The sequence below is a fragment of the Carettochelys insculpta genome, chromosome 1 (assembly GCF_033958435.1).
Source record: "Carettochelys insculpta isolate YL-2023 chromosome 1, ASM3395843v1, whole genome shotgun sequence".
Classification (NCBI taxonomy): Eukaryota; Metazoa; Chordata; order Testudines; family Carettochelyidae; genus Carettochelys; species Carettochelys insculpta.
This window is the reverse complement of record NC_134137.1, coordinates 128923510-128950658: the sequence shown is the minus strand read 5'-3', so window position 1 is coordinate 128950658 and position 27149 is coordinate 128923510. Positions and strand designations below refer to the sequence as shown.

At 48.2% G+C, this 27149-nt stretch overlaps 1 protein-coding gene across 1 annotated transcript in view; it reads right to left on the bottom strand.

Annotated features, from left to right (window-relative positions):
• AFF3 (ALF transcription elongation factor 3) overlaps nucleotides 1-27149 on the bottom strand; it is a 515483-nt gene that overhangs the window by 182413 nt on the left and 305921 nt on the right. Inside the window, exon 7 of the mRNA XM_074986799.1 lies at nucleotides 25389-25425. Coding sequence (XP_074842900.1) covers nucleotides 25389-25425 — 37 coding nt within the window. The remainder of the gene's footprint in view (nucleotides 1-25388; nucleotides 25426-27149) is intronic.

The following is a 27149-nucleotide window of genomic DNA, read 5'->3' as shown; positions in this document are numbered from 1 at the left end:
AGCATCTCCCGGGGACAGGGATGGGGAACCTGCAGCAGAGGGGTGGGGGTACAAGGGCCATGGCTCGGGGCCCACACTAAAACCTGTCTCCACTCTTCTTCCCCCGCTCCTGTGTTCCGCAGCTGCACCATCGGAAGGACCAGAGAGCACCGGTGAGGTGTCAGTGGTCCCGGACAGCCCACCGGGGCCATCACTCCAGGCCAGCCCCTTGGCGGAGGACGGACCAGCCCCATGGCGGGGACGATGGTGGACCCAGCACCACCACCCGATGGCGACGGACCCCCAGCTGCTGGCCATCCATCACTGGCAGCTGGAGGTCGCCGAGCAGCAGCTGCGGGTGGAGGAGCGCTGCCTCCAACTACAGGAACGGGCACTGGCCTGGCGCCAGGAGGCATGGGGGGCCTTTATGCGGACATTCGACCATATCGCAGACTACCTGGCCCCCCATGCCGTGCCGGCCGCCGCTGTGCCCGCCCTGCCTGCTCCACCTGCTGCTCCACCTGCTGCGCCATCCGCTGTCGCACCGCCACCCGCCACCGAGGGCCCTTCTGCCGAGGGGGACCTGGGGCCAGCTGACACCCGCCGGCCATATCTACCGGTCCGCCTGGCCCCCAGCCAGCCCTGGCCAGGGCTGAGGCCGAGGCATGGGTCACGGACGCCCACCCCCAGTGCTGGACATTAGGGGGTGTGGGGCCCAGGACGTGGCCCCCCCCCTTTGTATATATTCCCCTCAGTTTAATGTTGTTTTGTAAATAGTTTCTATGTTAGACCCCTGTTGTTATGCTGATCCCTGCCCCCCCATGTACATAGTTCTCCCCTTCCTTGTCTCCCCCTTTCATCTTATTTATAATACATATATATAATTTTGATTTTGCCTGTAAATAGTTAGTCATGATAATAATAATAAGAGTTCTACAGATATTTGATTTGACGAACAAATGTCTGCTTTTATTTACAAGAAAAGTGGGGGTGTGCTCTTGGGTGCTCTGTGGTGTGGCCGTAGGGGCAGGGAGTGTTGTGGAGGATGGGGCGGGGGCTGTGGGGGGTCTGCCAGTGTTCACTCCGTGGCCTCGTCGAACTGGGCCCGCAGGGCCTCCCGGACCCGGGTCCCTTCGGGGTCCACCTGGTGACTGGGGGCAGTGGGTGGCTGCACATCGGCCCTGCTGGCCTCCACAGCCCAGCCCTGAAAGAAGGCCTCCCCCTTGCTCTCCACCAGGTTGTGGAGGGCACTGCACGCGCCCACAATCTGGGGGATGTTGGTGGGGCCCGCATCAAGGTGGGTAAGGAGACACCTCCAGCGCCCTTTGAGGCGCCCAAATGTGCGCTCCACCACCTGGCGCGTGTGGTTCAGGCACAGGTTGAAGCGCTCCTGGCTGGCTGACAGGTGGCCCGTGTACGGGTGCATGAGCCAGGGCCGGAGGGGGTATGCCGCATCTGCGATGATGCAGAGGGGCATGGTGGTGTCCCCCACAGGGATCTCCCGCTGGGGGATGTAGGTCCCCGCCTCCAGCCGGCGGCACAGGCCCAAGTTCTGGAATACCCGGGCGTCGTGGGTGCTGCCAGGCCAGCCCACATAAATGTCCAGGAAACGGCCCCGGCTGTCCACCAAGGCCTGGAGGACCACAGAATGGTAGCCCTTCCTGTTTAAGTAGCGTCCTCCACTGTGCTCCGGGGCGTGGATGGGGATGTGGGTCCCATACAGAGCCCCAAAGCAATTGGGGAAGCCCAGGGTGGCAAAGCCTGTGATGGCGGCATCCGGGTCCCCCAGCCTCATGAGCCTGTAGAGCAGCAGGGCGTTGATGGCGCGGACGACCTGCAGGGGAAGCACATGGGAGAGCACCAATGAGGGTTGTGCAGCGTGTGTGTGGCCCTCCCCTGCCAGGGCTCCCCTCCCCTCCCCTCCCCTGCCAGGGCTGCCTCCCTCTCCCCCCATGGGTCCTCTTACCTCCATGAGGACAGCACCGATAGTGGCCTTGCCGACGCCAAATTGCTGGCCCATGGATCGGTAGCCGTCTGGAGTGGCCAGCTTCCAGACAGCGATGCTGACCCGTTTCTCCACACTGAGGGCACGCCGCATGAAGATGTCCTGGTGCCTCAGTGTGGGGGTGAGCCACTGGCATAGCTTCAGAAATGTCTGCCGGCTCATCCGAAAGTTCTGGAGTCAGTGGTTGTCGTCCCACTCTCCGAGCACCAGCCGCTCCCACCAGTCGGTGCTCGTGGGGTAGCTCCACAGCCGGAGGCGTATGAGGCGGGGGGAGGGGCGGGGTGCTGTAGGGTTGGGGGTTGCTTCCTCCTCCCCTGCAGGCAGCTCCTCCTCTGTGGCAAGGATGTGCTCAGCTGCCTCCTGCATGGCATGGAGCAGGGCGAGCACTGCTCCTGCAGGGGCAGCTGTGTGGACCTCTGTCTGCTGCTGCTGCTGGGGGTCCATGACTGCGTCGCTCGAGGTGTGCATGCCTATGGCTCTGCAGACCGCGTGCTGTGCAGGCTGCATGTGTCTGGGAGGGGCCATTTAAGGGAGCGGCTAGCTGTTGCCCCGGAAGCGCTAGTCCGCCCTGTGACCCTGTCTGCAGCTGTTCCTGGCACCCTTATTTCGATGTGTGCTACTTTGGCATGTAGACGTTCCCTCGCAGCGCCTATTTCGATGTGGTGCTGCCCAACGTCGACGTTGAACATCGACGGCACCAGCCCTGGAGGACATGTAGATGTTATTCATCGAAATAGCCTATTTCGATGTCACTACCTCAAAATAAGCTATTTCGATGTAGCGTGCACGTGTAGACATAGCCAATGAGTTACTGTCTGGGACAGGTATGAGAATTCAAGAATCCTGACTCCCACTTCTAACTATTAGATGTCTTCTACAGTGGCTTTAATTCAAATAGTAGTAGTTGTAGACTCATTTTCTCCCAAAGAAAACAGGGCTAATTTTGGGGAAGGAGCTGGGGAAAGATAAGGTGTGTATTTGGCTGTTGCTCGGTATGGGCCAAAGATGAAGAGATACAGACCTCATAAGTCTTGCAGTGTCTGGATTAAGTTGGAGCTGGAAAACCTGAGTCTAGCTCTGAATTTCCCAAAGTCCAGGTGGGGTTTGGATCTGGTGTTCTGGTTTAGCTTCCTGAGCCCCTTATGTCTGTCTGTGGATTTACTGCACTTAGAGGCTACACCTACACTGGCATTCCTCTTTCGAAAGAGGCATGCAAATGAGGGAAATCGGAAATGCAAATGAGGTGCAGATTTACTTATCTGGCACCTCATTTTCATATTCCAAAGAAGAAAAGCAGTGTAGACACGGCTCTTTGGAAAGTAATCCCCACCTTCATAAGAACACTTCTTCTCAAAAAAAAAAAAAAGGAAGAAAGGTTCTTTCAAAGATGGGGATTACTTCTGAAAGAGCTGTGTCTACACTGCTTTTCTTCTTTCGAAAGAATAATATGCAAATGGCATGCCAGATATGTAAATCTGTGCCTCACTTGCATTTTCTATTCCCCTCATTTCCATGACTCTTTTGAAAGAAGCATGCTAGTGTAGATGTAGCCAGACTGGCTTAGCAACAATCTACCTTGAAATACCATATTTACACCCCAAAACAAATAATAGTTCAACATAGATACTCTGTTTATAACTAATACTTTTGTTAATAACACATTAGTGCAATGAGCATTGGTGGTTTTGCATGCAAATGGAGTGTGAAGCCCTAAGTGGCTTGTTGGCTGTGTTCTGCCACAACTGGAAGAGCTGCACTTCGTTAACTCTGTTCTTAGTACTGTAGCACTTAGTGGCTACAGCGACACTAGAGGGTTTCGTCGAAAAAACTCGTGGAGCACCCACACACAAAATGCGTTTTGTCATGTGTGTCGACATAACTCAGAACTTTCGCCAACAGCCTTCTGCCTCTCTGCCACAAGGCATAATGTCATTGTCAATAGATTCTGTTGACAACAAAATTCTGGGGGGCCCTCAGTCGACAGACCGGGCTTCTGTTTCAGGGGGCAGCCCTGTTTACTGAGCTTCCGGCTGACCGTTCTATCAAGTGAGCGGCCGTGCAGTCTGGTCCCATTCTGTTGAGTGAGCAGATTGGTTTTTTTGATCCAGTTTTGTGTATGATTGCAATCTGTTGACAGCTGTTTTCTCAGAAGATATCTTCCGACATAAAGTTCCGTCAACAGATGGTTCTAGTGCAGCTGTAACCAGTGCTGTGACTAAAAGGAAAAGAGTCTAGGTTCTGTAGCTGGGATGCTACTTCGAGAAACAGGATATTAATGAATTACTCTACAGTGATTGCAGCTGCTTTAATGCTGATAATCACTTAATATTTCAGGGAGAAAGGAGGGCAATTTTACTGCACAGAAAAGTAAGTGGGAGAATGGAAAATTAACGTCTCACTGATTCCACAGAAAGAGAACTGCACCATTACTCCGATGAGCCATAGAAATCCAAGAAAAAAAATGTATGAGCTAAGCATAAACAGAATTTAAAGATTTGGAATTCAGATTCAGGCTACGTATACACGTGCACGCTACATCGAAATAGCTTATTTCTATGTAGCGACATCAAAATAGTCTATTTCGATGAATAACGTCTACACGTCCTCCAGGGCTGGCAACGTCGACGTTCAACTTCGACATTGGGCAGCACCACATCGAAATAGGTGCTGCGAGGGAACGTCTACATGCCAAAGTAGCACACATCAAAATAAGGGTGCCAGGAACAGCTGCAGACAGGGTCACAGGGCAGACTCAACAACAAGCTGCTCCCTTAAAGGGCCCCTCTCAGACACAGTTGCACTAAACAACACAAGATCCACAGAGCCAACAACTGGTTGCAGACCCTGTGCATGCAGCATGGATCCCCAGCTGCCGCAGCAGCAGCCAGAAGCCCTGGGCTAAGGGCTGCTGCACATGGTGACCATAGAGCCCCGCAGGGGCTGGAGAGAGAGCGTCTCTCAACCCCTCAGCTGATGGCCGCCATGGCGGACCCTGCTATTTCGATGTTGCGGGACGCGGATCGTCTACACGTGCCCTACTTCGACGTTCAACTTCGAAGTAGGGCGCTATTCCCATCTCCTCATGGGGTTAGCGACTTCGACGTCTCGCCGCCTAACGTCGATTTCAACTTCGAAATAGTGCCCAACACATGTAGCCGTGACGGGCGCTATTTCGAAGTTGGCGCCGCTACTTCGAAGTAGCGTGCACGTGTAGACATGGCCTCAGTGTGATAAGCATAATAAAAGGATGGTGCTTATCTGAACTATCCAATCTGTTTGATCCCACTCTTGGCCACACTCTGAGATTATCCTCTTCCCATGCTTCACACAAACTGCTACAACCAATTTCCCCTAGCTTTCCCATAGATAAAGGTACTATTGTGGGAGAGAGGCAATTCAACAGCCAGCTAAACCTCTTTGGCTCCAGGTATCATTTTCGGAGCAGTTCATGAGGCCCTCTCCTCCTGACCTCAGTCTTTTGAAGCTGGTCAAGAATCCCACAAAATGTCCTCCTTGTTTGCAGGCCTTCTGTCAATGTGCTCTCATCCAAATGACTGATCTTCTGGAGAATGTGCACATAGATGAAGGCCCTCTCATCTCAGTTCTTCAGCAGTAGTCCTGGCTGATTTCCGCTGCTTCTCACGGAATTGGCTCTTTTGTGTCTAAGGCCAATTTCAAACCTTTCTTGGGTGATGGGGCAAGAGGGAAGAAGAGAACTTGAAACTCACCCTGGGTGGAGAAGGGGGTCCTTAGGCCTGGCTTGACATGAGTAACCAGACTTGGACGAGGTCTCATTTCTTGGGAGGCAGCATTACAGAAGTACATGGATCAGCAGGTTGGACTCAGAATGTCTGTAGTACTAGCTAAGACAAGGGGGAGTAGCCAGGGAACCATTTGCAACAAACAAGATAACAATGGGTATGGCAGATGTGGAACATAAGACTAGGTAAAGCCTAAACAGTGTGTGCTGTAAAGGGATTGCTTCTTACTAAGTGATTATCCCAATCTCAATATGTATGATGCAAGGTACAGCAAATGCAACATAGGGTGTAAATGTATACAAAGAAAGAGGTTTTCTGCATACCTTTGGATGTGGAGTAGCCTGTATCACTCCCTACATTTGGAGCTGATCTACTCACACAGTATAGCTTTACTGCATGACAAATTTAAAAAAAGGAAACAAAACTGAGTAATGAGACTGGAGCCAAACTGCATTCCGGGGGAACCACAGCAAGCTTCTGTCTCCTTGTCTTTCAGAAGACCTCCATTTTAGTCTTCTAGATGAAACAGAAGTTAAGTAACCAGCATATCTGAGCTCTGTTACTAACTGCCACATGTTCCTTATGTAATGCTGACACCTCTGGGTGAGCCCCTGGCTGCAGTCAGCATCGACTGCCCAAACCAGTCTTGAACAAGGTTGGAGCTGCTGCATCGATCTTTAGTTGGCCTAGCCATGACTCGAGAGTGTCACACCAAGCTTACAAGCCTGAGCAGGCCAATAAACTTGTCTGTGCTTCAGTTTCCCCAGCTGCATAATGGGGATGACAGTAATAGTGCTACGTACATGAGAAGTGTAACCCCACAGCCAAGGTGACAAAGCTTTTCAAAAGGCAAAAATGGGACACATTCATGACCCCCTCCTCTGCTACTCCTCCTCCTTGATGCCCTGGCATCTGTTCCTCCTCCCACCAGGCCAAGCTAGAACCCAGAGCTGGGTGATGATAACAGCTAACCAGGGAGACTTGGAAGTGGGTTGGACAGAGCACCGTACAACCTATGTCCCTGCCCTGAGGGTGTGCTGCCCAGGGCAACTGGAGTGTTTGTGCTCTTCACAGCTGACCTGGACAGCTCTTACTTCTGCCCTGCTTTGCATTCTGACCTGGTCAGAGAGTGGGGCCTCGGGTGGGGAGTGGAGGAGGAACAGAGGGTGGCTCATCAGAGGAGGGCAGGAGGCAGGGCCTCATGGGGGAGGGGCTACAGCCCATCTCAGTTATGCCTTCCCCTCACTAAGAAGAGACTAGCACCACTTCTAAGCCTTCGGCAGGCACAGAGCAGCGCTCCAGGGAAGCCGAGACAAATCCTGTCCTGGGATCATTCAGCCAGGACTTGAACCTAAGTCGCGACTGGTGGTCCCCGGTGCTCCCTCTAATTTTTATGTCCATGTGCAGAATAAAGAATAAATTTTATGTCCATGCGCAGAATAAATTTTGTTATGTGTACCAATACCGATATGATGTTCAACACATCACCTCCATTCTGGAGCATATAAAAGTTCATTTTGCGTATGGATGTTCCGTGGTGGGGGTGTGGCCAAGGGGTTCAAAGTATGAGAGCGGGCTCAGGATTGGGGGGGAAATAGGGGATCTGACTGGGGTGCAGGTTCTGGGGTGGGGATGAAAATGAGAGGTTTAAGGTGGAGAATGGGAATGCAGGCTGGGGACAAGTGTAGGAGTGGGCTCAGAGCAGAAGGTTGGGATGGGAGTGTGGGGTCTGGGCAAGAATTAAGGTGCAGGATGGGCTCAGGACTGGGGTGTGGTGGTCTAGGAGGGAGCTAGAGTGGAGGAGCAGGCTCAGAGCTAGAGCTCTACGTGGTTGTACCCGGTCTGGGAGAGAGTTAGGGACGTGGGTGTGGTGAGGTGCTGGATCTGTCACCTGCAGCCCGCAAGATCATGCCATGAGTAATGAAAATGCATCCAGGCCCTTGCCTAACATCAAGGACAGAATGTGTGGAGTCTTTTGTGGATACACTTGTTGTACTTCCCAGCATGTTTTCTGGCAAGGGAGTCTGAAGACTTTCTGACGAATATTGGAGCAGCACATTGTAAAGCCCAATAAAAGATATTACCTCACATGCCTTTTCTGTTTAAAATCAGCATACAGTAACACAATTCCATTCTATGGTCACCATAGGTTAAGTCCAATCCATAGGCCCTTCCACCTTCCTAATAATGCCATTATTTTACACGTGCTGTAATTCCACCCAGATCTGGTCCACAAGTGCAGAAGGTACATATAACCAAAATAGGAATAAGAGGATTTCAACGTCTGTGGGGTCCTTTTGAAAAGGACCCTGTGCAGACAAGCCGCGCGCAATCGAAAGAGGCACTTTCGAAGTGCCACACCGCCGTTATGCTAATGAGGTGCTGCATATTCATTGCAGTGCCTCATTAGCATAACCCAATGTGTCTCATTAACATCATCCTTTCGAAAGGGAGGTGCTAGTGTGGACATAGCCTCCATGTTCATATAACCACAATAGTTAGGCAACTGTCCTGATTATGAGCAAACCCAAAGGGGAGAAAGTCAACATCAGCATTCATAGTCACCATGCATTTAAGCAGCGGACCATTACAATACAGGATTCTAGCTCCAGTGCCTTGCCACGTGAGGAGACTGTACTGAAGGAAACAGCTAGTCCCTGGTAAAGAGGGCTTTGTGTGAGTCCATATTTTACAAATATGAACTTAAGGCTACCCATTTCCATGACCCAGTCTACTGTGACAAACTAACTTAAAGTTTCTTTCCTTCCCACAAGTCTCACACCGAGCAGTTCTAGCCAGGCAGGTAGAGAAATTGGCCAAGTGATCTGTACCATCACAGAAGAAACAGTGAGGAGCTGGAAACTTTCACTGCTGAGGCCATTAAGCAGGGGAGTATATAACATATGACTCTAGGCCCTGGAAGTAGAAGTAGCTAATGGTGATTCAAGTGTTGACACAAAGGTAGCAGCCATCTGAGATGCAGAACACCTTACAGTTTGAACCTTCCCAAATGTCTCACTCTGAGACTGTCTGCAGTACCACAGGACAAAGCTACTCGACTTCAGCTGTGTGAATAACGTAGCCGAAGTCATCGTACTTAAGTCTGCTTACCATGGTATCTTCACCGTGTTAAGTTGACAACTCTCTCCCATCAACTCTGCTTAGTTTTATTGTTTTGGTGAAGCACAAAAGTCAACAGGAGCGCACTTTGTGGTCGATTTATCACATCAGATAGGGTAAATTGACCACCACTGGATCAACCACTACCCTACAATCCAGCTTGTAGTGAAGACATACCTTTAGCAACCGTGGCGTCAAAACTTAACACTTGCAGCCAGTAATCGTTTGCTCAGGCTAAGGAAGACTTGTGCTCTTTGGCTACGTCTACACAGCACCCTAAACTCAAAATAAGATACACAATTTGCTCTATGCAAATTTCGTATCTTATTTCAAGTTTATTTCAAAACATGCTATTTTCATATTTGGCACTGTCTAAACAGTGTCAAATGTTGGAATAATGCCCTATTTCAAAGCATCCCTTACTCCTCCTGCAACAAGGAATACAGCTATGCCAAGATAACGTGCCAGTATTTTGAAACAAATATTTAGAAATAACAGGCACATTTCAAAGATGTGGAATAGCTCTTTCGGGATACTGAGGTGTCTCAAAATAGTTCTGTCATGTAGACATAGCCTTTTGGTCCGTCACAAATATTAGGGCTGTCAAGCAATTAAAAATAATCACGATTAATTGTGAGATAAAAAATAATTGTGATTAACTGTGCTGTTAAGCAATATTTAAATATTTTGGATGTTTCCCACATTTTCAGATACAGTCTTCCCCTACCTTATGAGGGTAATTTGTTCCTGAAAATCTCCTCTTAGGGTGAATTCTTGAAAGTTGAAAATGTAATTACCATTAATTTCAATGGGAAAAAATGTTATGCGTTCCTGAGCCCCAAAATTTACAATCCATTTACGCTAAAATAACACCAAATTAAAATGAACACAGTTACTTCAATAGTTAACATTAGTTATCATAACACAACCTAACAAGGCATTTTCCCTTAATTAATTACTCTATAATATGGCTGTTTACCTGCTCTTGTTAAGCTCTTTCATAGCTATTATGCACAGTACACTTAAGACTATGCTCACAAACAAAACATACATATGATACTCAATGTTTATGTAATTTAACCTTTAATGCAAGAAAGAACAAAACAGCAGAACAGTTGAGACAAAAGAAATCAATGAAAACAATGCAAATGATATCACGCTCAGTGAACAAGTTGACATTGTGTGGAAAGGCGATAAGATGAGGTGAGGGCGACTACGAGGAGAGTCACTGTTGTTCGTTGGTTGGTGATGGTGGCATTGGTGTGAATGAAGTAGAAAATGAAGGCAAAGGTGAGGTGGATGAAGAGTGGCTGAGTTCTTCATACTCCATAATTTCTGGATTGTCAACATCATCTTCTTCTTCCTCTTCCATTGCAATGGGAGGACTAGAAATGCCAGAGGTTGAAGGCTGAGGCTCAGAAGCAGCAGAAGTACCAGCAGCAGCAGTAGCAGGGGTGGCTGGAATAAAAAACAATAAGATACTTGTCTGCTTGCCTTCTCGCACCTTTCTATCATACAGTTGTTTGTAACATTCAATCAATTCTCTCATGAGAATTTTAGCTTTCCGAGCTCTTTCAAAATTGCTATCGTCTTCACCCAACAAAGCACAAACACTAACAATAATGGAGAACAAATTGCGTAACTGTTTCGTGCCAAATTATTTTACTGGTTCTTCCTCTTTGTGGAATTTCCCTTCTTTCAAACTTTCAGCCTCCTCCTTCAAACGCTCTTCTTGTTGAATTAGCTCATCATCCGTCAGGTCTTCAGAGTGAGATTCCAGCACCTCTTGCACATCTTCAATGTTGACCTCATCAGAACCTGCTTTCGCTGCCAGCTGTACAATGTCATCACAGATTGTCTTGTTCACGGATTCAAAACCTTGAAAGTCATGCACAACCTTAGGAAGAAGTTTTTCCAAACAGCATTCATAGTGTTTGCTGTCACTTTGTCCCACACAGTTGCTATGTTTTCAATGGCCAGTTTTATGTTGTAATTTTTCCATAATTCCCTGACTGTCACCTTGTCACTCTTGTTCAAACCATCAACAAGATACTTCATCACAAGCTGCATATAGTAAGCTTTAAATGCAGCAATGACAACTTGGTCCATCAGCTGTATCAAAGATGTTGTGTTCAGAGGCAAAAATGCAACCTGAACATTGCTACCATAATCAAGAATTGTTGCTGGATAGCCTGGAGCATAATCGATGATTAAAAGTGCTTTGTTGTATAGGTTATTTTCTTTGCGATATTTTTCAATGAAAGGACAAAAGTAACTCTGCACGTAGTCTAGAAACACTTGTTGGGTCACCCATGCACTTCTATTTGAACACCAAATCACTGGAAGGCTTATCTTATTGATACCTTTCAAAGCCTGTGGATTTTCCGAATGGTATATGAGCAAAGGTTTGACCTTTATGTTGTCCTCAGCATTGCCACCAAGCAACAATGTTAACCTGTCTTTAGAGGCCTTATGTCCTTTGGCTTGCTTTTTGTCTTTGGAGATGTAGGTACGAGACATCATTCGCTTCCAAAACAAGCCAGTCTCGTCCATATTCAAAATCTGCTTGTTTGTGTAGCCGCCTTCTTGGATAATTTTCTTCAGCTTTTCAGGAAAAGTACTGCCTGCTGCAAAATTGGCAGATGCTGCCTCACCTGTAACCTTGAGGCTATGCAAGAGTCCCCTCTTCCTGAAACGGTCATTATTGCCTTTAAAGTTCAAATCCTCGGACATCTCATCACCCTCTCAACTGCCTGTGCCTTCAATTGCTCAGACAATGATAGTGCCTTTTCTCTTATGAGAAGAAAGCTAAGAGTCATGTGGCATTTCACTGAATTCTCTATCCATCGCAACAAAAAGCGTCTCAAGCTTTTGCATAATGGGGTGCCTACTCAAAGACAATGTTGTTAAACTTTTACCACCAACAGCAGTCTCAGCAGTTTTCATATTTTTTCCTTTTGCATGTAGATAGTATGCACAGTAGACGAAAATAAATGGAGTGCCTGCATCACATCTTTGTTACGCTGTCATTCATCGATACACTATCACATCCAATTTAACACTTAGAGGTATGGCTTTCCTGTCTTTTTTTGGCTTTTCTAGCTCATTACTTGTTTTTTTTAGCACTTTCTTCATTGTAGGGGACATGATGCACGAGATTATCACTGCTATAAACGATCAAACCATGAATACTCACACACACCAACTATACAACTGTGAAGCTCAGAAAAGTCCTCCTGGTAGTGCAGCCTGGGGAGCAGAGCCCGGGGCTGGGGGGCTGTCCCAGGTGCAGAGATAGGGGAATGGAAATCGAAGAGCTCCTGGGAAGGGGGTGCAAAGCCGGGTAGCTGCCCACAGCTGCAGAAGTGGGGCTGGTGCAAGGTGGGGGCAGGGCGCAGCAGGGCACAGGGGAGGCAGCCCGGCCTGAGCTCAGCTTAGGTTAAGCAGCGGCTGGCCACACGGGGAGCTAGGAAGGTGAGGGGTGATGGGGCGATGCCTCACTCATGCGGGGCTGCGTGGCAGAAAGGCCCCACTGGCAGCAGCTGAGACGCTAAATTGGAAGGAATGGCGCAGGCAGTGAGCAGTGCCCGAGGCACAGCTGCACAGGGCGGGCAGAGGTGGCTCCCCAGCTGCCCGGCGGGCGAGCGGCAGGGGTGTGGCCAGGATGGGCTGTGCGCCCAGCAGCTACGTCTCCCAGGAGCACCTGGGAGCCCACGGCCGCCGGCTAGGCTGGAGTGCACCGCTGCTCCAGCACCACGGCAGAGACCCAGACCAGCCACAGGTAAAGGCTGAGCTGGGGGCTCCGTGAAACCGCCGCCGGGCACTGTGGCGAGATGCACCAGGCAGGATGCAACTGTGGGCAGCTGTTGCCTGGAGCCACGGCCTTTCTCCCGCTGCAGGGCGTCCGCGTCCCACTGAGGCACTCGTAAATTAGAAGAAATGCCTCGTAATGCGAAGTAGAGGTTTTAAATCAAACTCCTCATAAATTTGAATTCTCGTATCTCGGGGTCTGACTCTATGTTGATTTCAATTATAACACAGAATACAAAGTGTACAATGATCACCTTATATTTCTGTTAATGACAAATATTTCCATGTTAAAAATATAACAAGTTCACCTAACACAAGTACTCTAGTATCAAGTTGTAAGTTGAAATGAAAGGTAACCTTACAAATGTAGAATTATGTACAAAAGTAACTGCATTTAAAAATATAACAATATATAATTTCAATGGCTGAAGTTTACTCAGTCCTTGTTTACAAGGTCACCTGAAATTGAGAACAGGCATTTGTATGGCAACTCTGTTTATTTCCTCACAAGATATTTATGTGCCAGTTGTGCTAAAGAGTCATAAGCCCCTTCATTCCACAGGATGTGTGTCCATGCTGACAATAGGTTTTGCTCAATAACGATCCAAAGTAACGTGGACTGATGTATGTTCATTTTCATAAACTGAGTTAGATGCTACCAGCACAAGGTTGGTTTTCTTTTATGGTGGTTCAGGATAGGTGGGTTTTACAGAGGAATGTTGCTCTTTTAAGATTTCTGAAAGCATGTTTCACACCTCAACACTTTCAGATTTTGGAAGGCACTTCAGATTTTTAAACCTTGGCACAAGTGCTGTAACTATCTTTAGAAATCTCACATTGGTGTCTTCTTTGTGTTTTGTCAAATCTGCAGTGAAAGTGTTCTTAAACCAAACCAAACCAAACCAAACAAACAAGCAAAAAATGTGCTGGATTATCATCAAAGACTGGTAGGCTATGAAATATATGGCAGAATGTTGGTAAAAAAGAGCAGGAGACATACAATTCTCCCACAAGGAATTTAGTCACAAATTTAATTAATGAGATTTTGAATGAGTGCCATCAGCCTTTAAGTGCATACACTCATCCCACATTAAACGAGTACTTTACTTATGAGTACTTGCTAAAATGAGGGATACACATACCTACCTTTGAACAGTAACAGAGAGGAAGCCGTGCTGTCTATACACTATCAAAACAAAAAGCAGTCAAGTAGCACTTTAAAGACTAGCAAAATAGTTTATTAGGTGAGCTTTCGTGGGACAGACCCACTTCTTCAGACCATAGCCAGACCAGAACAGACTCAATATTTAAGACACAGAGAACCAAAAACAGTAAGCAAGGAGGACAAATCAGAAAAAGATAATCAAGGTGAGCAAATCAGAGAGTGGAAGGGTGGGGGGAAGATCAAGAATTAGAATGAGCCAAGTATGCAGATGAGCCTTTGTTCATTTGATGAGTGAACTTCCCCCTGCTGATAAAAGCCTTACTCCCACTGTGGCCCCAATCCACTGCAGCCTTGACCCCCCACCTGCCCTGTGGCCTCAAACTGCTGCAGCCTTAACCCCCTGTCTGCTCCACGGCCCCAACCTTAACCCACTGCCGACCCCATGGACCCAATATTAACCGCCCCACCCTCCCACGCCTTCCCCACGGACCCAATCTGCTGCCAGGTTTTAACACCCCTCTCCACTCATGTCCCCAAACTGCCTCCAGCCTTTAACCCTCCCCAACTCCCACAACCCAAGGTTCACTTACCTTTCAAAAGGAGCTCCAAGAGCTGCTGCTCCTTTCCTGGCTAAAATGTTCCCTTCCCTTGGCTGCACATCTCTCTCCAGCCCTCTGGCTCCTGCCACTTACAGTGTGGCAGGGGCAGCTCCCTGACCTGTTGGTCTGACAGAGCAGGGCTCACTTTAATGGGTTTAAGGGCTGCCACCTGGGGTCCAGCTCTTTCATCAGCAGGCAGGGAGCCAGAGGTGGCGTGGCGGGAGCCTCCAGGGGCTGCTCAAAGAGCCATATAGCAGAGGGATAGCCGTGTTAGTCTGGATCTGTAACAGCAACGAAGGGTCCTGTGGCACCTTATAGACTAACAGAAAAAGTTTTGAGCATGAGCTTTCGTGAGCGCAGACTCACTTCATCAGATGCATCTGATGAAGTGAGTCTTTGCTCACGAAAGCTCATGCTCAAAACTTTTTCTGTTAGTCTATAAGGAGCCACAGGACCCTTCATTGCTGTCAAAGAGCCATATGTGGCTCAGAGCTGCCCTGCCACATTTTAAAAATGGAAGCCCTGTAAAAAAGGTGGCAGAAAAAAGCCCTGCATGAATCTCTCATGATGTCACACTCTCCCATGATTCTCTTCAGTGTTTCAGCATGGGTCTTGTGTTCGTGATCTTTGTGCATCTCTTAAGTGCTCTTACAGTGACTCATTTTATTTTAGTCACCATCATTGTTTTGTGAAATACGAGTCCAAAACGCATTTGGAAGTGAGTCCAATAGTGGCAAACCAAAGAAAGTGAGAAGGCCATTAAGTGTAGCTCAGAAACTAGAAATTATAGAGTGTACTGAAAAAGGTGAATGTAACAGGGATATCTGTGCAGCCATGAACTTATCTTTTTCGACTGTGAGTACAATTCCTTCTCAAAAAGATAAGTTGAAAGAAGTTGCTGAGAGGTCTGTTGGTGGTATGAAATTGGAGCACATAACATGAACAAGAGATGTTATTATGCAAAAACTAGAAAGACTTTTGACCCATTGGTTTGACAGCCACAACCAATGTAATATGCATTTGAGCTTTCTTATCATCCAAGAGAAAGCTATGTCATTGTTTGAAGATTTAAAGCTGAAGGCTCATGAAGAAGGAGTAGCAGATGAGAAGGATCTTAAATTTAAGACAAGCCATGGTTGGTTTGAGAGATTCAAGAATCTTGCTAATTTACATAGAATTCATACATCAGGTGAAAGGGCAAGTGCTGATGTCGCAGCTGCAAGGAAGTTTCCCCAAGAGTTCGTGAAGGCTGTTGGAGAAGGAGACTATTCATCTAAGCAGATTTTCAATACTGATGAGACAGGGCTCTTTTGGAAAAGAACGGCTTCTGGAACATTTATTTCTAGAGAGGAAAGGAAAGCACCAGGCTTTAAAGTATCTAAAGACTGTCTCACGCTACTCTTGGGGGGTAATCTTGAAGGTGATGTCAAGCTGAAGCCTCTACTCATGTATCACTCACAAAACCCACGAGCAATGAAAGGATGGAATAAAGCATCATTACAGTGATACGGCGGTCCAACAAGAAGGCATAGGTGACAATACAAATGTTTATAGACTACATAACCAGCTACGTCTCTCCCTTTATTGAATCTTACAGTGCCAAAAACAACTTAGACAATAGATGACTGTTAATTGATAATGTTCCTGGCCATCCTGTTAATGTTGAAGACTATGCCAATAACATTGAAGTGTTTTTTTTTTGTCTCCTGTTACCACCTCGATCCTTCAGCTGATGGATCCAGGTGTAATAGCCACTTTGCAGGCATATTATTCACAATTGGCCATGAGATACCTCATATCAGAACCTGACAGTGAAAACAAACCAACAGTCCGAGAGTTGTGGAAGAAGTACAACATAAGAATGGCAATAGATATTATTGCTTTAACTTTGGACAAAGTCACTTAAAAATATGAATGGGGTGTGGAAAGCCTTGCTGCTGAAATTTGCCAGCCTCATTGGCTTTGACACAGTCATGGTAGGCATTTAAGACAAAATTGTGAAGCTGGCACTGGAAGCTGGATTCGAAGAAGTTGACGAAGATGACATTCAAGAAGTTTTAAACTCTCACAAGGAGACATTGTCCAATGAAGAACTCATTCAACTCATCAAAGACAGAAAAAAAAAGTAGAGGATGAAGATGGTGAATCTGATGATGAACACAGTGCAGTAGTGAGAATACGAGACACCAAAAAACTCTCTAAAGTGTTTGAATATTGTGAACCAGCAATGGCAATATTGGATGTAAATGATCCAAACTTGAAAGGAAATTTTGCTTTCAAGCATGAACTAAATGTTTCCCTAGCTTGTTATTGCAAAATTTACAAAATGAAAAAACAGGCTGCCAAACAAACCACACTTGAACATTTTTTTTCATTCAAAAACTGTTGATCCTCAACCTTCCACATCAAAGTTGATGTGCCTTCGGAGGAAGATGCTGATGACCCCTCACAAACAACCAACTGACAGTTACCAGCACAACCACCACCCAATCAATGCTGACTTCTTTTGGTGACTGTTAAATTTTGTTTTTCACTTTTAAGCTACGTCTACATGTCAACGCTACATTGAAGTAGCTTACTTCGATGTAGAGACATCGAAATAGGCTATTTCGATGAATAACGTCTACACGTCCTCCAGGGCTGGTGCTGTTGACGTTCAACATCGACGTTGCGCAGCACCACATCGAAATAGGCGCTGCGAGGGAACGTCTACACGCCAAAGTAGCACACATCGAAAGAAGGGTGCCAGGAACAGCTGCAGATAGGGTCACAGGGCGGACTAGCGCTTCCGGGGCAACAGCTAGCCGCTCCCTTAAAGGGCCCCTCCCAGACACACGCAGCCTGCACAGCACGCGGTCTGCAGAGCCATAGGCATGCACACCTCGAGCGATGCAGTCATGGAACCCCAGCAGCAGCAGCAGCAGCAGCCAGAGGTCCACACAGCCGCCCCTGTAGGAGCAGTGCTCGCCCTGCTCCATGCCATGCCGGAGGCAGCTGAGCACATCCTTGCCACAGAGGAGGAGCTGCCCGCAGGGGAGGAGGACTCAACCCCCAACCCTGCAGCACCCTGCCCCACCCCTGCCGCACACGCCGCCGGCTGTGGAGCTACCCCACGAGCACCGACTGGTGGGAGCGGCTGGTGCTCGGAGAGTGGGATGACAACCGCTGGCTCCAGAATTTTCGGATGAGCCGGCAGACATTTCTGGAGCTATGCCAGTGGCTCACCCCCGCACTCAGGCACCAGGACACCGCCATGCGGCGTGCCCTAAGCGTGGAGAAACGGGTCGGCATCGCTGTCTGGAAGCTGGCCACTCCAGACAGCTACCAATCCGTGGGCCAGCAGTTTGGCGTTGGCAAGGCCACCGTCGGGGCTGTCCTCATGGAGGTAAGAGGACCCATGGGGGTGGGGGGGAGGCAGCCCTGGCAGGAGAGGGGAGGGGAGGGGGGCCCTGGTAGGGGAGGGCCACACACACCCTGCACACCCCTCATTGGTACTCTCCCATGTGCTTCCCCTGCAGATAGTCCGCGCCATCAATGCCCTGCTCCTCCACAGGCTCATGAGGCTGGGGGACCCGGGTGCCGCCATCGCGGGCTTTGCCATCCTGGGCTTCCCCAATTACTTCGGGGCTCTGGATGGGACCCACATCCCCATACGCACCCCGGAACACAGTGGAGGACGCTACATAAACAGGAAGGGCTACCACTCAGTGGTCCTCCAGGCCTTGGTGGACAGCCGGGGCCGTTTCCTGGACATTTATGTGGGCTGGCCTGGCAGCACCCATGATGTCCAGGTATTCCGGAACTCGGGCCTGTGCCGCCGGCTGGAGGCGGGGACCTACATCCCCCAGCGGGAGGTACCTGTGGGGGACACCACCATGCCCCTCTGCATCATCGCAGATGCGGCATACCCCCTCCGGCCCTGGCTCATGCACCCGTAAATGGGCCATCTGTCAGCCAGCCAGGAGCGCTTCAACCAGCGCCTGAACCACGCGCGCCAGGTGGTGGAGCGCACATTTGGGCGCCTCAAAGGGCGCTGGAGGTGTCTCCTTACCCACCTTGATGTGGGCCCCACCAACATCACCCAGATTGTGGGTGCGTGCAGCGCCCTACACAACCTGGTGGAGAGGAAGGGGGAGGCCTTCTTTCATGGCTGGACTGTGGAGGCCGGCAGGGCCGATGTGCAGCCACCCACTGCCCCCAGTCACCAGGTGGACCCCGAAGGGACCCGGGTCCGGGAGGCCCTGTGGGCCCACTTCGATGAGGCTGCGGGGTGAATGCCTGCAGGCCCCCCACTGCACCCCCCCATCCTCCACAACACTCCTTGCCCCTATGCCCACACCACAGAGCACCCAAGAGCACCCCCCCCCACACTTTTCTTATAAAAATAAAAGCAGACAGTTGTTTGTCAACTCAAACATTTTCTTTACTGCAACTCTTATACTATTATTATTACTATTATAAATATTCTGAACAAGACAAACTATGTACAGGGGAAATCAAACTGATAAATATATATACATTATAAAAATCGGGATAACATGAAAGGGGAAGACAAGGAAGGGGAGAACTATTTACATGGGGGGGTAAGGATCAGCAAAGTAATGGGTCACAAATACAAACTATTTACAAGAAAAGAACAATAAACTGGGGTGAATATATACAATGGGGGAAGGGGGTGGCCACATCCTAGGCCCCACGCCCCTATAGTCCAGCGCTGGGGGTGGGCGGCCGGGATCCCCACCTCGGCCGCAGCCCTGGCCGGGGCTGGCTGGGGGCTGGGCGGACCAGGTGATATGGCCGGCGAGTGTCAGCGGGCCCCAGGTCTCCCTCGGTGGAATGGCCCTCGGTGGCGGGTGGCGGTGCAACGGCGGCCAGCGCAGCGGCTGGAGCAGCGGGTGGAGCAGGCAGGGCGAGCGCTGTGGCGGCCGGCGTGGCCTGGGGGGCCAGGGAGTCCACGATGTGGTTGAGGGTCCGCATGTAGGCCCCCCATGCCTCCTGGTGCCAGGCCAGCGCCCGCTCCTGGAGGTGGAGGCGGCATTCCTCCACCCGCAGCCGCTGCTCGGCGACCTCCAGCTGCCGACGGTGCAGTGCCAGCAGCTGGGGGGGCCGTCACCGGTGGGTGGTGGTGCTGCGTCCGCCGTCTTCCCCGCCGTGGGGCCGGTCGTTGCTTCGCCGAGGGGCTGGCCTGGAGTGATGGCCCTGGAGGGCTTTCCGGGACCACTGACACCTCGCTGGTGCTCTCCGGTCCTTCCGATGGTGCAGCTGCGGAACACAGGAGGGTGGGAAGAAGAGTGGATACAGGCATTAGTGTGGGCCCCGAGCCGTGGCCCTTGTCCCCCCACCCCTCTGCTGCAGGTTCCCCATCCCCGTCCCCGGGAGATGCTGCTGTGATGGGGTTCAGGGGTCCCCCTGCACTGCACCCCGTCCGCTGGCAGGAGTGACTCTCACTCAGCAGGTACAACAGGAGGTTTATTAGGCAACAGATGCCCAGTTTCTCCCAGAAGCGACAGTACAGCAGTCAGAGACAGTCCTTCCAACCCGTCCTGGGGGAGAAGACCCCGACGGGTGCCTCTCTGGGGTGTAGCTTTCCCCCTCCTCAGGCTGGCTGCCTTCCAGCTCTCCCTTCCCCTAGCCTCTAACTGCCACCCCCAATTCAAAGCCAGCTTGGCTCCTCCCTCCTCTTTGTTCAGGGCAGAGGTGTAACCTGCCAGTTGTAGCCCCAGGATCATCCTTAGCCACTGGGAACTATTCAGCTTGTTGCTCATATCTAGCCTGAGTCTCGCATTTGCACTCCCCCGACTCCATCACATGCTGCTGCTGCTGCTGCTGCTGGATGTCCCACCCCCTCCCCCCGGGGGACCCTAGAGGTTCTGCTCCCCCCAGCCCCGGGGATGGGGCATGGCACTGTTGTGCTGTGGGGGGAGGGGCTGATGCACTCCTGTGAGGGACATGCCACTGCTGTCCCTGGGGCCATGGTCATCTGGGCATGTGGAGGGCCCTGGTCATATCTATTACCCCTGCTCCTCAACCCTGGGGGTGTGCACCGGGGGGGTACATACCTGATGGTCCACTCCCACGGTCGGAGGACACCCGGGGGGCGGACGCCCTGCTGGAGCTCCTGGATGGGAGGATGATGTGCAGGCCGGCGTCACTGGAGGAGGAGTCCCCCTCCTCCTCCTGCTCCGGTGCCCCGGGGGTGGGCTCCTGGGGGGGCCCCCGGGGTGCGGGGCTTGCCTCCGGGGTGGACTCCGCCTCCGGGGCCTGCTGGGGCTCCTCGGCTGAGGTATCAAGAGTGGCTGGAGGGCAGGAGGTGTGCCGGGGACCCAGGATGGCCCTGAGCTCCCTGTAAAAGGGGCAAGCGACGGGGGCGGCCCCAGATCGGCCGGCCGCATCCCGGGCCCGGGCGTAACCCTGCCGCAGCTCCTTCACTTTACTGCGTACATGATCCAGAGTGCGGGCAGGGTGACCCCGGGCAGCCAGGCCCTCGGCCAGCCAAGCGAATGCATCCGCGTTCCGCCTCTTGCTCCCCATTGCCTGGAGCACCTCCTCCTTGCTCCAGAGCCCCAGCAGGTCCCGAAGCTCGGCCTCCATCCAGAAGGGGCCCCGCTGCCGCTTCCCCACCTGGCTGCTGGGCTGTGAGCCCTGGCTCCCCTTGCGGGGGGTCCCCTGGGGGCGCTGGGGGGGCTGCCGGGCGGCCATCGCATTGGGTGGGGGTGTGGGTGGCTGCGGAGGAGCGTGCAGGCTAGCCGCGTGTTACTGCTGCTGCCTGCACGCTCTCTCAGCTTCCTGCATAGGAAGGGAGGGGGCAGGGAGCTTTAAGGGGCCACTCCACGCGGCCACCATTGAGCTCAGGGGCTGGAGAGAGTGTCTCTCAACCCCTCAGCTGATGGCCGCCATGGAGGACCCCGCAATTTCGATGTTGCGGGACGCACAACGACTACACGCTCCCTACTTCGACGTTGAACGTCGAAGTAGGGCGCTATTCCCATCCCCTCATGGGGTTAGTGGCTTCGACGTCTTGCCGCCTTATGTCGATGTTAACATCAAAATAGCGCCCAACACGTGTAGCCGTGACGGGCGCTATTTCGAAGTTGGTGCCGCTACTTCGAAGCAGCGTGCACGTGTAGACGCAGCTTTAATAAGTAAAATAAAAAATGTAACTTAAGGTTCTAATATGGAACCTAGTTACACTTCATACATACATTACATCCTATTTCTGGTGCCAAACTATTCAAACACCTCAGAAAAGTACCTAAATTCAACTAGTTTATGTCAACTTACAAGCACTTGGAATGAATCAGAGACTTTTACATGTATGTTAATGGGAATTTAGTGTCACTCTTACGGGTTTTCGCCTACGAGCAGAAAGTTGGGAACCAACTGTGCTGATATAGCAAGGGATGAGTGTACTATGCAATGGTGGGCATGTGAATATTTAGCATATCTGGTATGTTCATGCCTTACAGTGCCAGCTACAAAAGTGCCATGCAAATGCCTGTTCTTACTTTCAGATGATATTACAAGTAAGTGGGCAGCATTGACTCCCATAAATGTAAACAAACTTGTTTGGCTTAGTGATAGGCTGAACAAGAAGTAAGATGAAGGGATCGGTAGGCTCTAAAGTTTTACATTATTTTGGTTTTGAGTGCAGATATATAATAACAAAAAGAATCTTCATTTAGAAGTAGTACTTTCATGATAAGGAGATTGCACTACAGTAACTGCATGAGATAAACGTATTATTTTATCATTTTTACAGTGTTAATATATGTAATAAAAACAACACTATGAAGTGAGCACTATACACACTTTGTATTCTGTAGCATAATTGGAATTGACATATTTGACAATGCAGAAAAACACCCAACATGTTTAATTAATTACAGTTGCTATTCTATTGTTTAACACCATGATTAAAGCTGAGATTAATCCACAGCCCCAATAAATGTCAATGCCATCACAACCCAAACAGTTCTGCATCAAGAGGAACCTAGCAGTATCAGAGAGTTGCAGATATTGCACATAGTTTTACAAATTCTGAATAAAGCATCAGCAGTTGACAGCTGAAGAATGTGCAGGCAGCATGGGATGGAAAACAGAAAGAATTGTCACCATAATTTTCCATTCTGATGCACCTCATAACACAGTCCAAAACCCACAAGGAATATGAAGCAAGACATATAGATACATAATCAAAACATGTCATAACCATGAAACAGTTGTGTCATCCACAGTGTGTAGAAAAACATAACAGTGCCAATGGCAGATAGGTAGCTGCAGATCCTAAGTAACTGCATACACCAAGCACAATGTTCCAATGACCACATGATGCCATCAGAAGAACAGGAGCTAGAACAATGAGTTCAGGGAGCTGAACACAGGGAAACAAACAGGAATATGGAGCAGGAAGGCTACACGCACCAGTCATCACAGTAATGAAACTTATTTATAATGTTTGTAAAGTGTTTTGAGATCTTTGTACAGAAGACACTCCAGAAATGCAGAATTACTATTACTTGTGATAGAGGTGGTTTTAACAGCTGGAGTCAAAATATCTTTAACAATAAGCTTCAAACCACTCCCAAAGCAGGCCTAATAAAATGGAGTCTATTAGCTTACTGGAACACCAAAGACTTGTAATCAGGTAAAGCGGAACAGGCACATGTTGACACATGTCCCCTTCCCACATCAGAGCCATTTGTTAGAATTTCCAAAAACCTCAGAAACGAGCTTTCAGTTTCAATAAGGGTTCCGGGCAAATATTTGGTTTATTTCATCCAACCTCGTTACTTACCTCATCTCGTTACTCACCACTTTTGTTTTAATTATTGAAATTTTGCAAAGACCGTGAAATAGGTAAAATAAAACACCAGAAAACGATGACCAAAGCGATTGTAAATATAGTGGTGTTTTGATGTCATCATAAACCACTCCAGCTCTGCTCTTGTGTTTATTACGCTCAGAATTCTTCACACAGCGTTATCTATTAGGGTTCTTTAGAGCTTCCTCCTCTAGTTAGTGCATTCATTATTTTTCTAGAGAACCCCATCTCCTTTGCCTTTTTAGAAGTGTCTCAGGGCTGGTGCTCACAGCAACAGCAAACTGATGCTGGCAATTAAATGGCACCACCTCCTGCTTGTTCACTACATGTTCTTCCACTGTAGTGATCCTCCCTTAGCAAAGTGTCGTGCTTTATTGATAGCCTGAAGGCTCCCAGCATTTTCCCTCCGGGTATCTGCTTCCTGCACCCAGTGGGTGACCAGTCAGTTTCAAAGACATTTCTACTGCTCAGAGCATTTGTCATCTTCAAACACAGCTTTGTAATTTGCATATTGTGCTCTGTGCTAGCTGACAGGTCATAAAGCTAACAAAATAGAGCCCTTGGTTGGGATGCTTTGAAGTCATGAGCAGGGTAAGGTCATGTATGTTTAATATGCGCTGCTAGAACATTAGTATCAGTCAGTGGTGTCAGAAGAGAGGATTAATACTTTGTTTCACAGAACAATTCACTCTTTTGTTTCAACATAGCCGCTAAGTGTTTTACCAGTAACTAAATGTAATTAAAGTACTACTGTTTTGTCACATGGCCTGTGCATTTCAGTATTTGCACAGGAAAGAACATGAGCAAAGCAAGCTCTGAACTCACCATCCTTGCCAAAATTAAACACCAAAGGAAGCCCAAAGCTAAATGCTCTTTGAGGCAACATTGTTATTTGTTTGGAACACTACATGCATTTCATACATCGGGTGACCCTATTTCACAAAGACAAAATGGGACGCTCCCAGCCACTTGCTTAAGGACTCCCTACCTTGCAGACTGCTGCTGGTACTGGCGCCCTGCCTGCTCCCCTCATGAAGCTATTGCCGGAATCCTACATGTCCCCCACCTGCTGCAAGGCTATTGCCGGAACCCTGTCTGCTCTCCCTCCCTCCCTCTGCCCACACATACAGCACTGGAATGCCGTCTTTCCCACCTCCCCCATGATGGGCTGGCATCCCGTCCCTCACATTCCTCTGCACCACACCCCACATTTATAAAAATAAAGTTGGCATTTGTTGCATTTGCTCTTGCCAATAGCTCAAGTCAGCAAAAGCAAATGGGACAACAGCCCAATTTTGCAAAATAAACAAACTAATCTATGTATCTATCTTTAAAAGGCAGCATGTCCACAATGAGGCTTAAAAATGGGGATTGTTCTGGCCAAAAAGGGACATGTGGTCACTCTAATTATATAGCACCACATATATTGATAGTGTCAGGGCTTATACATTAATTAGTCAATTTATAACAACCCAAGCTCTCCGAAATTTTAGGCAGTTTGGAGGTTGGTATTGTGTGCACATTTGTTTTTGTATGCAGAATTTTCACCCGCTTCCTGTCATTTTAGAAGATCAACTGTTTCTGCCTTTAAAATCTCTCTCACATTCAGTAGAACTATGCATAATGCAGTGAATTGTTTTTTGCATTGTCAAAGGAACTGAGGGATGGGTCCTTCTCCTTCCACAGTATGGCTGCGTCTACACTTCAAAATAACTTCCAAGTAAGCTGGTACTTTGAAGTAGCATTCAGAGCATCTACACACACTTTTTCTTACTTCAAAGTTAACTTTGAAGTAAGAGAGGCTAACTTTGAAGTCACTGCTCCGTTCCTGGGAATGGAGTAGTGGCTTCCTTCAAAGTTGAACTTTGAAGTTAAGTGTGTGTAGATGCTCTGCATAACTTCACAGTTATTTTGTAGTGTATGTACAGCCTACACAGTCATTAGTGATGGTCACTCCCAAGGTTTTGCACTTGGACAAAACAGTAGCCTGCCAACTGACATGCTGTACTGTATCAATAGGATTCATGTTTCTATTATTTTTTCCTCATCTAACCTATTGTTCACTTGCTTCTCACATTCACAGATAGAGTCTTCACCAAATCCAGCTGTAAAATGAGGTAATTCTTACTTGGATTGCTGTGTCCCGTAGATATCTGCTGTGATTCCTGAAATAATAAAAAAAGGCATACCGCATATTATTTTTGGCAATTTTTAAATGCAATAATAGATTGAATGTAAGTTAACTCAACACTATTAAAGACCTTTGTTAATCAGTCTAATCAAAGAACATCATTTCCAGCTACAAGAAGAAAATCAAATATTCCCTTGAAAATGCATTTACGCTAGGCTTTTTATATTTATCTCTCAACTCTGGCCCCTTAATAGTATATATTTTTTCTATCTTCACTATCAATCTCCAGCTTATTATTCACTTATTACTCCACCAGCACTCCAGGGGCTATTACTTTCTACCAGACTAGGTGAGAAGACAGACAGGCAGACAAATGATTATTTCTGAAGTTCTTTCCAATATCGTTTCATAGGCCATCAGATTGTTCTGGGAGCAGCACAGCTAATCTTTTCTCCTCACCTCAAGGATCCCAAGAGTCACTTCCATAATGGATCAGGAAATTGATACCCACAGCATTGGAGAATGGAATTTTAGACCCTTCTCCTGAGCCTAGTTTTTTTTCTAGCTACTCGACATACTGAAATATTAGGGTAAAATAAAAAACAAACGAAATCAGCACCTAGTTTCCAAATATAGCCTTGGCGAACATCTCTGTCAACTCAAGCTTGCCTTCAGTGGCTCAGCAGATACATGTTTATCAGAAGTGATTTTGTAACTGAACTTCACAAAAGCACCTAAAACATTTCCAGTGAAATGTTTAGAACATTTCTGAAAAACACTGATAGTCTGCCTTGCATTAAATCTTCCATGTAGGTTTGTTCAAACTGGATTTGTTTTAAACAATTCACTGCAATTATGGGGTGTTTTTAGACTTGATATATGGAAAAGAGTGTAAAGTACAATAAGTACTAACATCATATTGGTACTGTTGATTTATTACTGTGTATTATTTACGGATTCTTGTTCTTTAGGTGCCTCTCCCAATAGTTAAAGATGGAATTTCAATTACCATAAACAAGGCACAACACTTGCTTCAGTTTAGCAACTTCTCCAAAAATATTACGAGCATCTTAGACTGCATCACCACACTTAGCACACACTTAGTCATCTTAATGGTTTAAATAACTTGAAGTTTTTCCACTCTTCTTTTTTAAAATAATAAAGTCACCTATCTCTTACTGTCAGGCAGGCTAGCCATCACTGGGTGGCTGAGCTGCAAGAGAAATGGATTATGAACTAGTTCAGAGATGGCATTCTATACATAACTCCAATTATGTATGAAACAAACATAACATTATACTGCTTTGGAGTGTGCTGCAATTATGACAGTAAAGACGGCAACTTGAGATAAGAGGCACACATACCAATACACATGTTATTTTCAAGGCAGAAGTTAGATTCTGAGCTAAAACCATGGTCCTAATGGAAGTACTGAGTCAAGAGATGGACTCAAGGCAAGAGACCTTTTTTTCTTTTTTATTTCCAGGCTAAAAATGTCTTTATGATGCAGTTATGTTGGTAAACCTTTATTAATTATTTAAGGAAAAAACATTGAGAACCTTATACTTCTTCTCAGACGGGGGTAAAAAAATAACACAAAGAAGCCTGGACAGTTAAAGTTCAGGTTACCGAAACAGAATGAAAAATACAGTACTTCACACTTAAGATAACCCAGATAATCCCAGCTCTTTCCTCAACCCTTGCTCCCAGGGAATCTTCCCTTCCCTTCTCCCTATCTACCGTACTTCTGGATTTTTG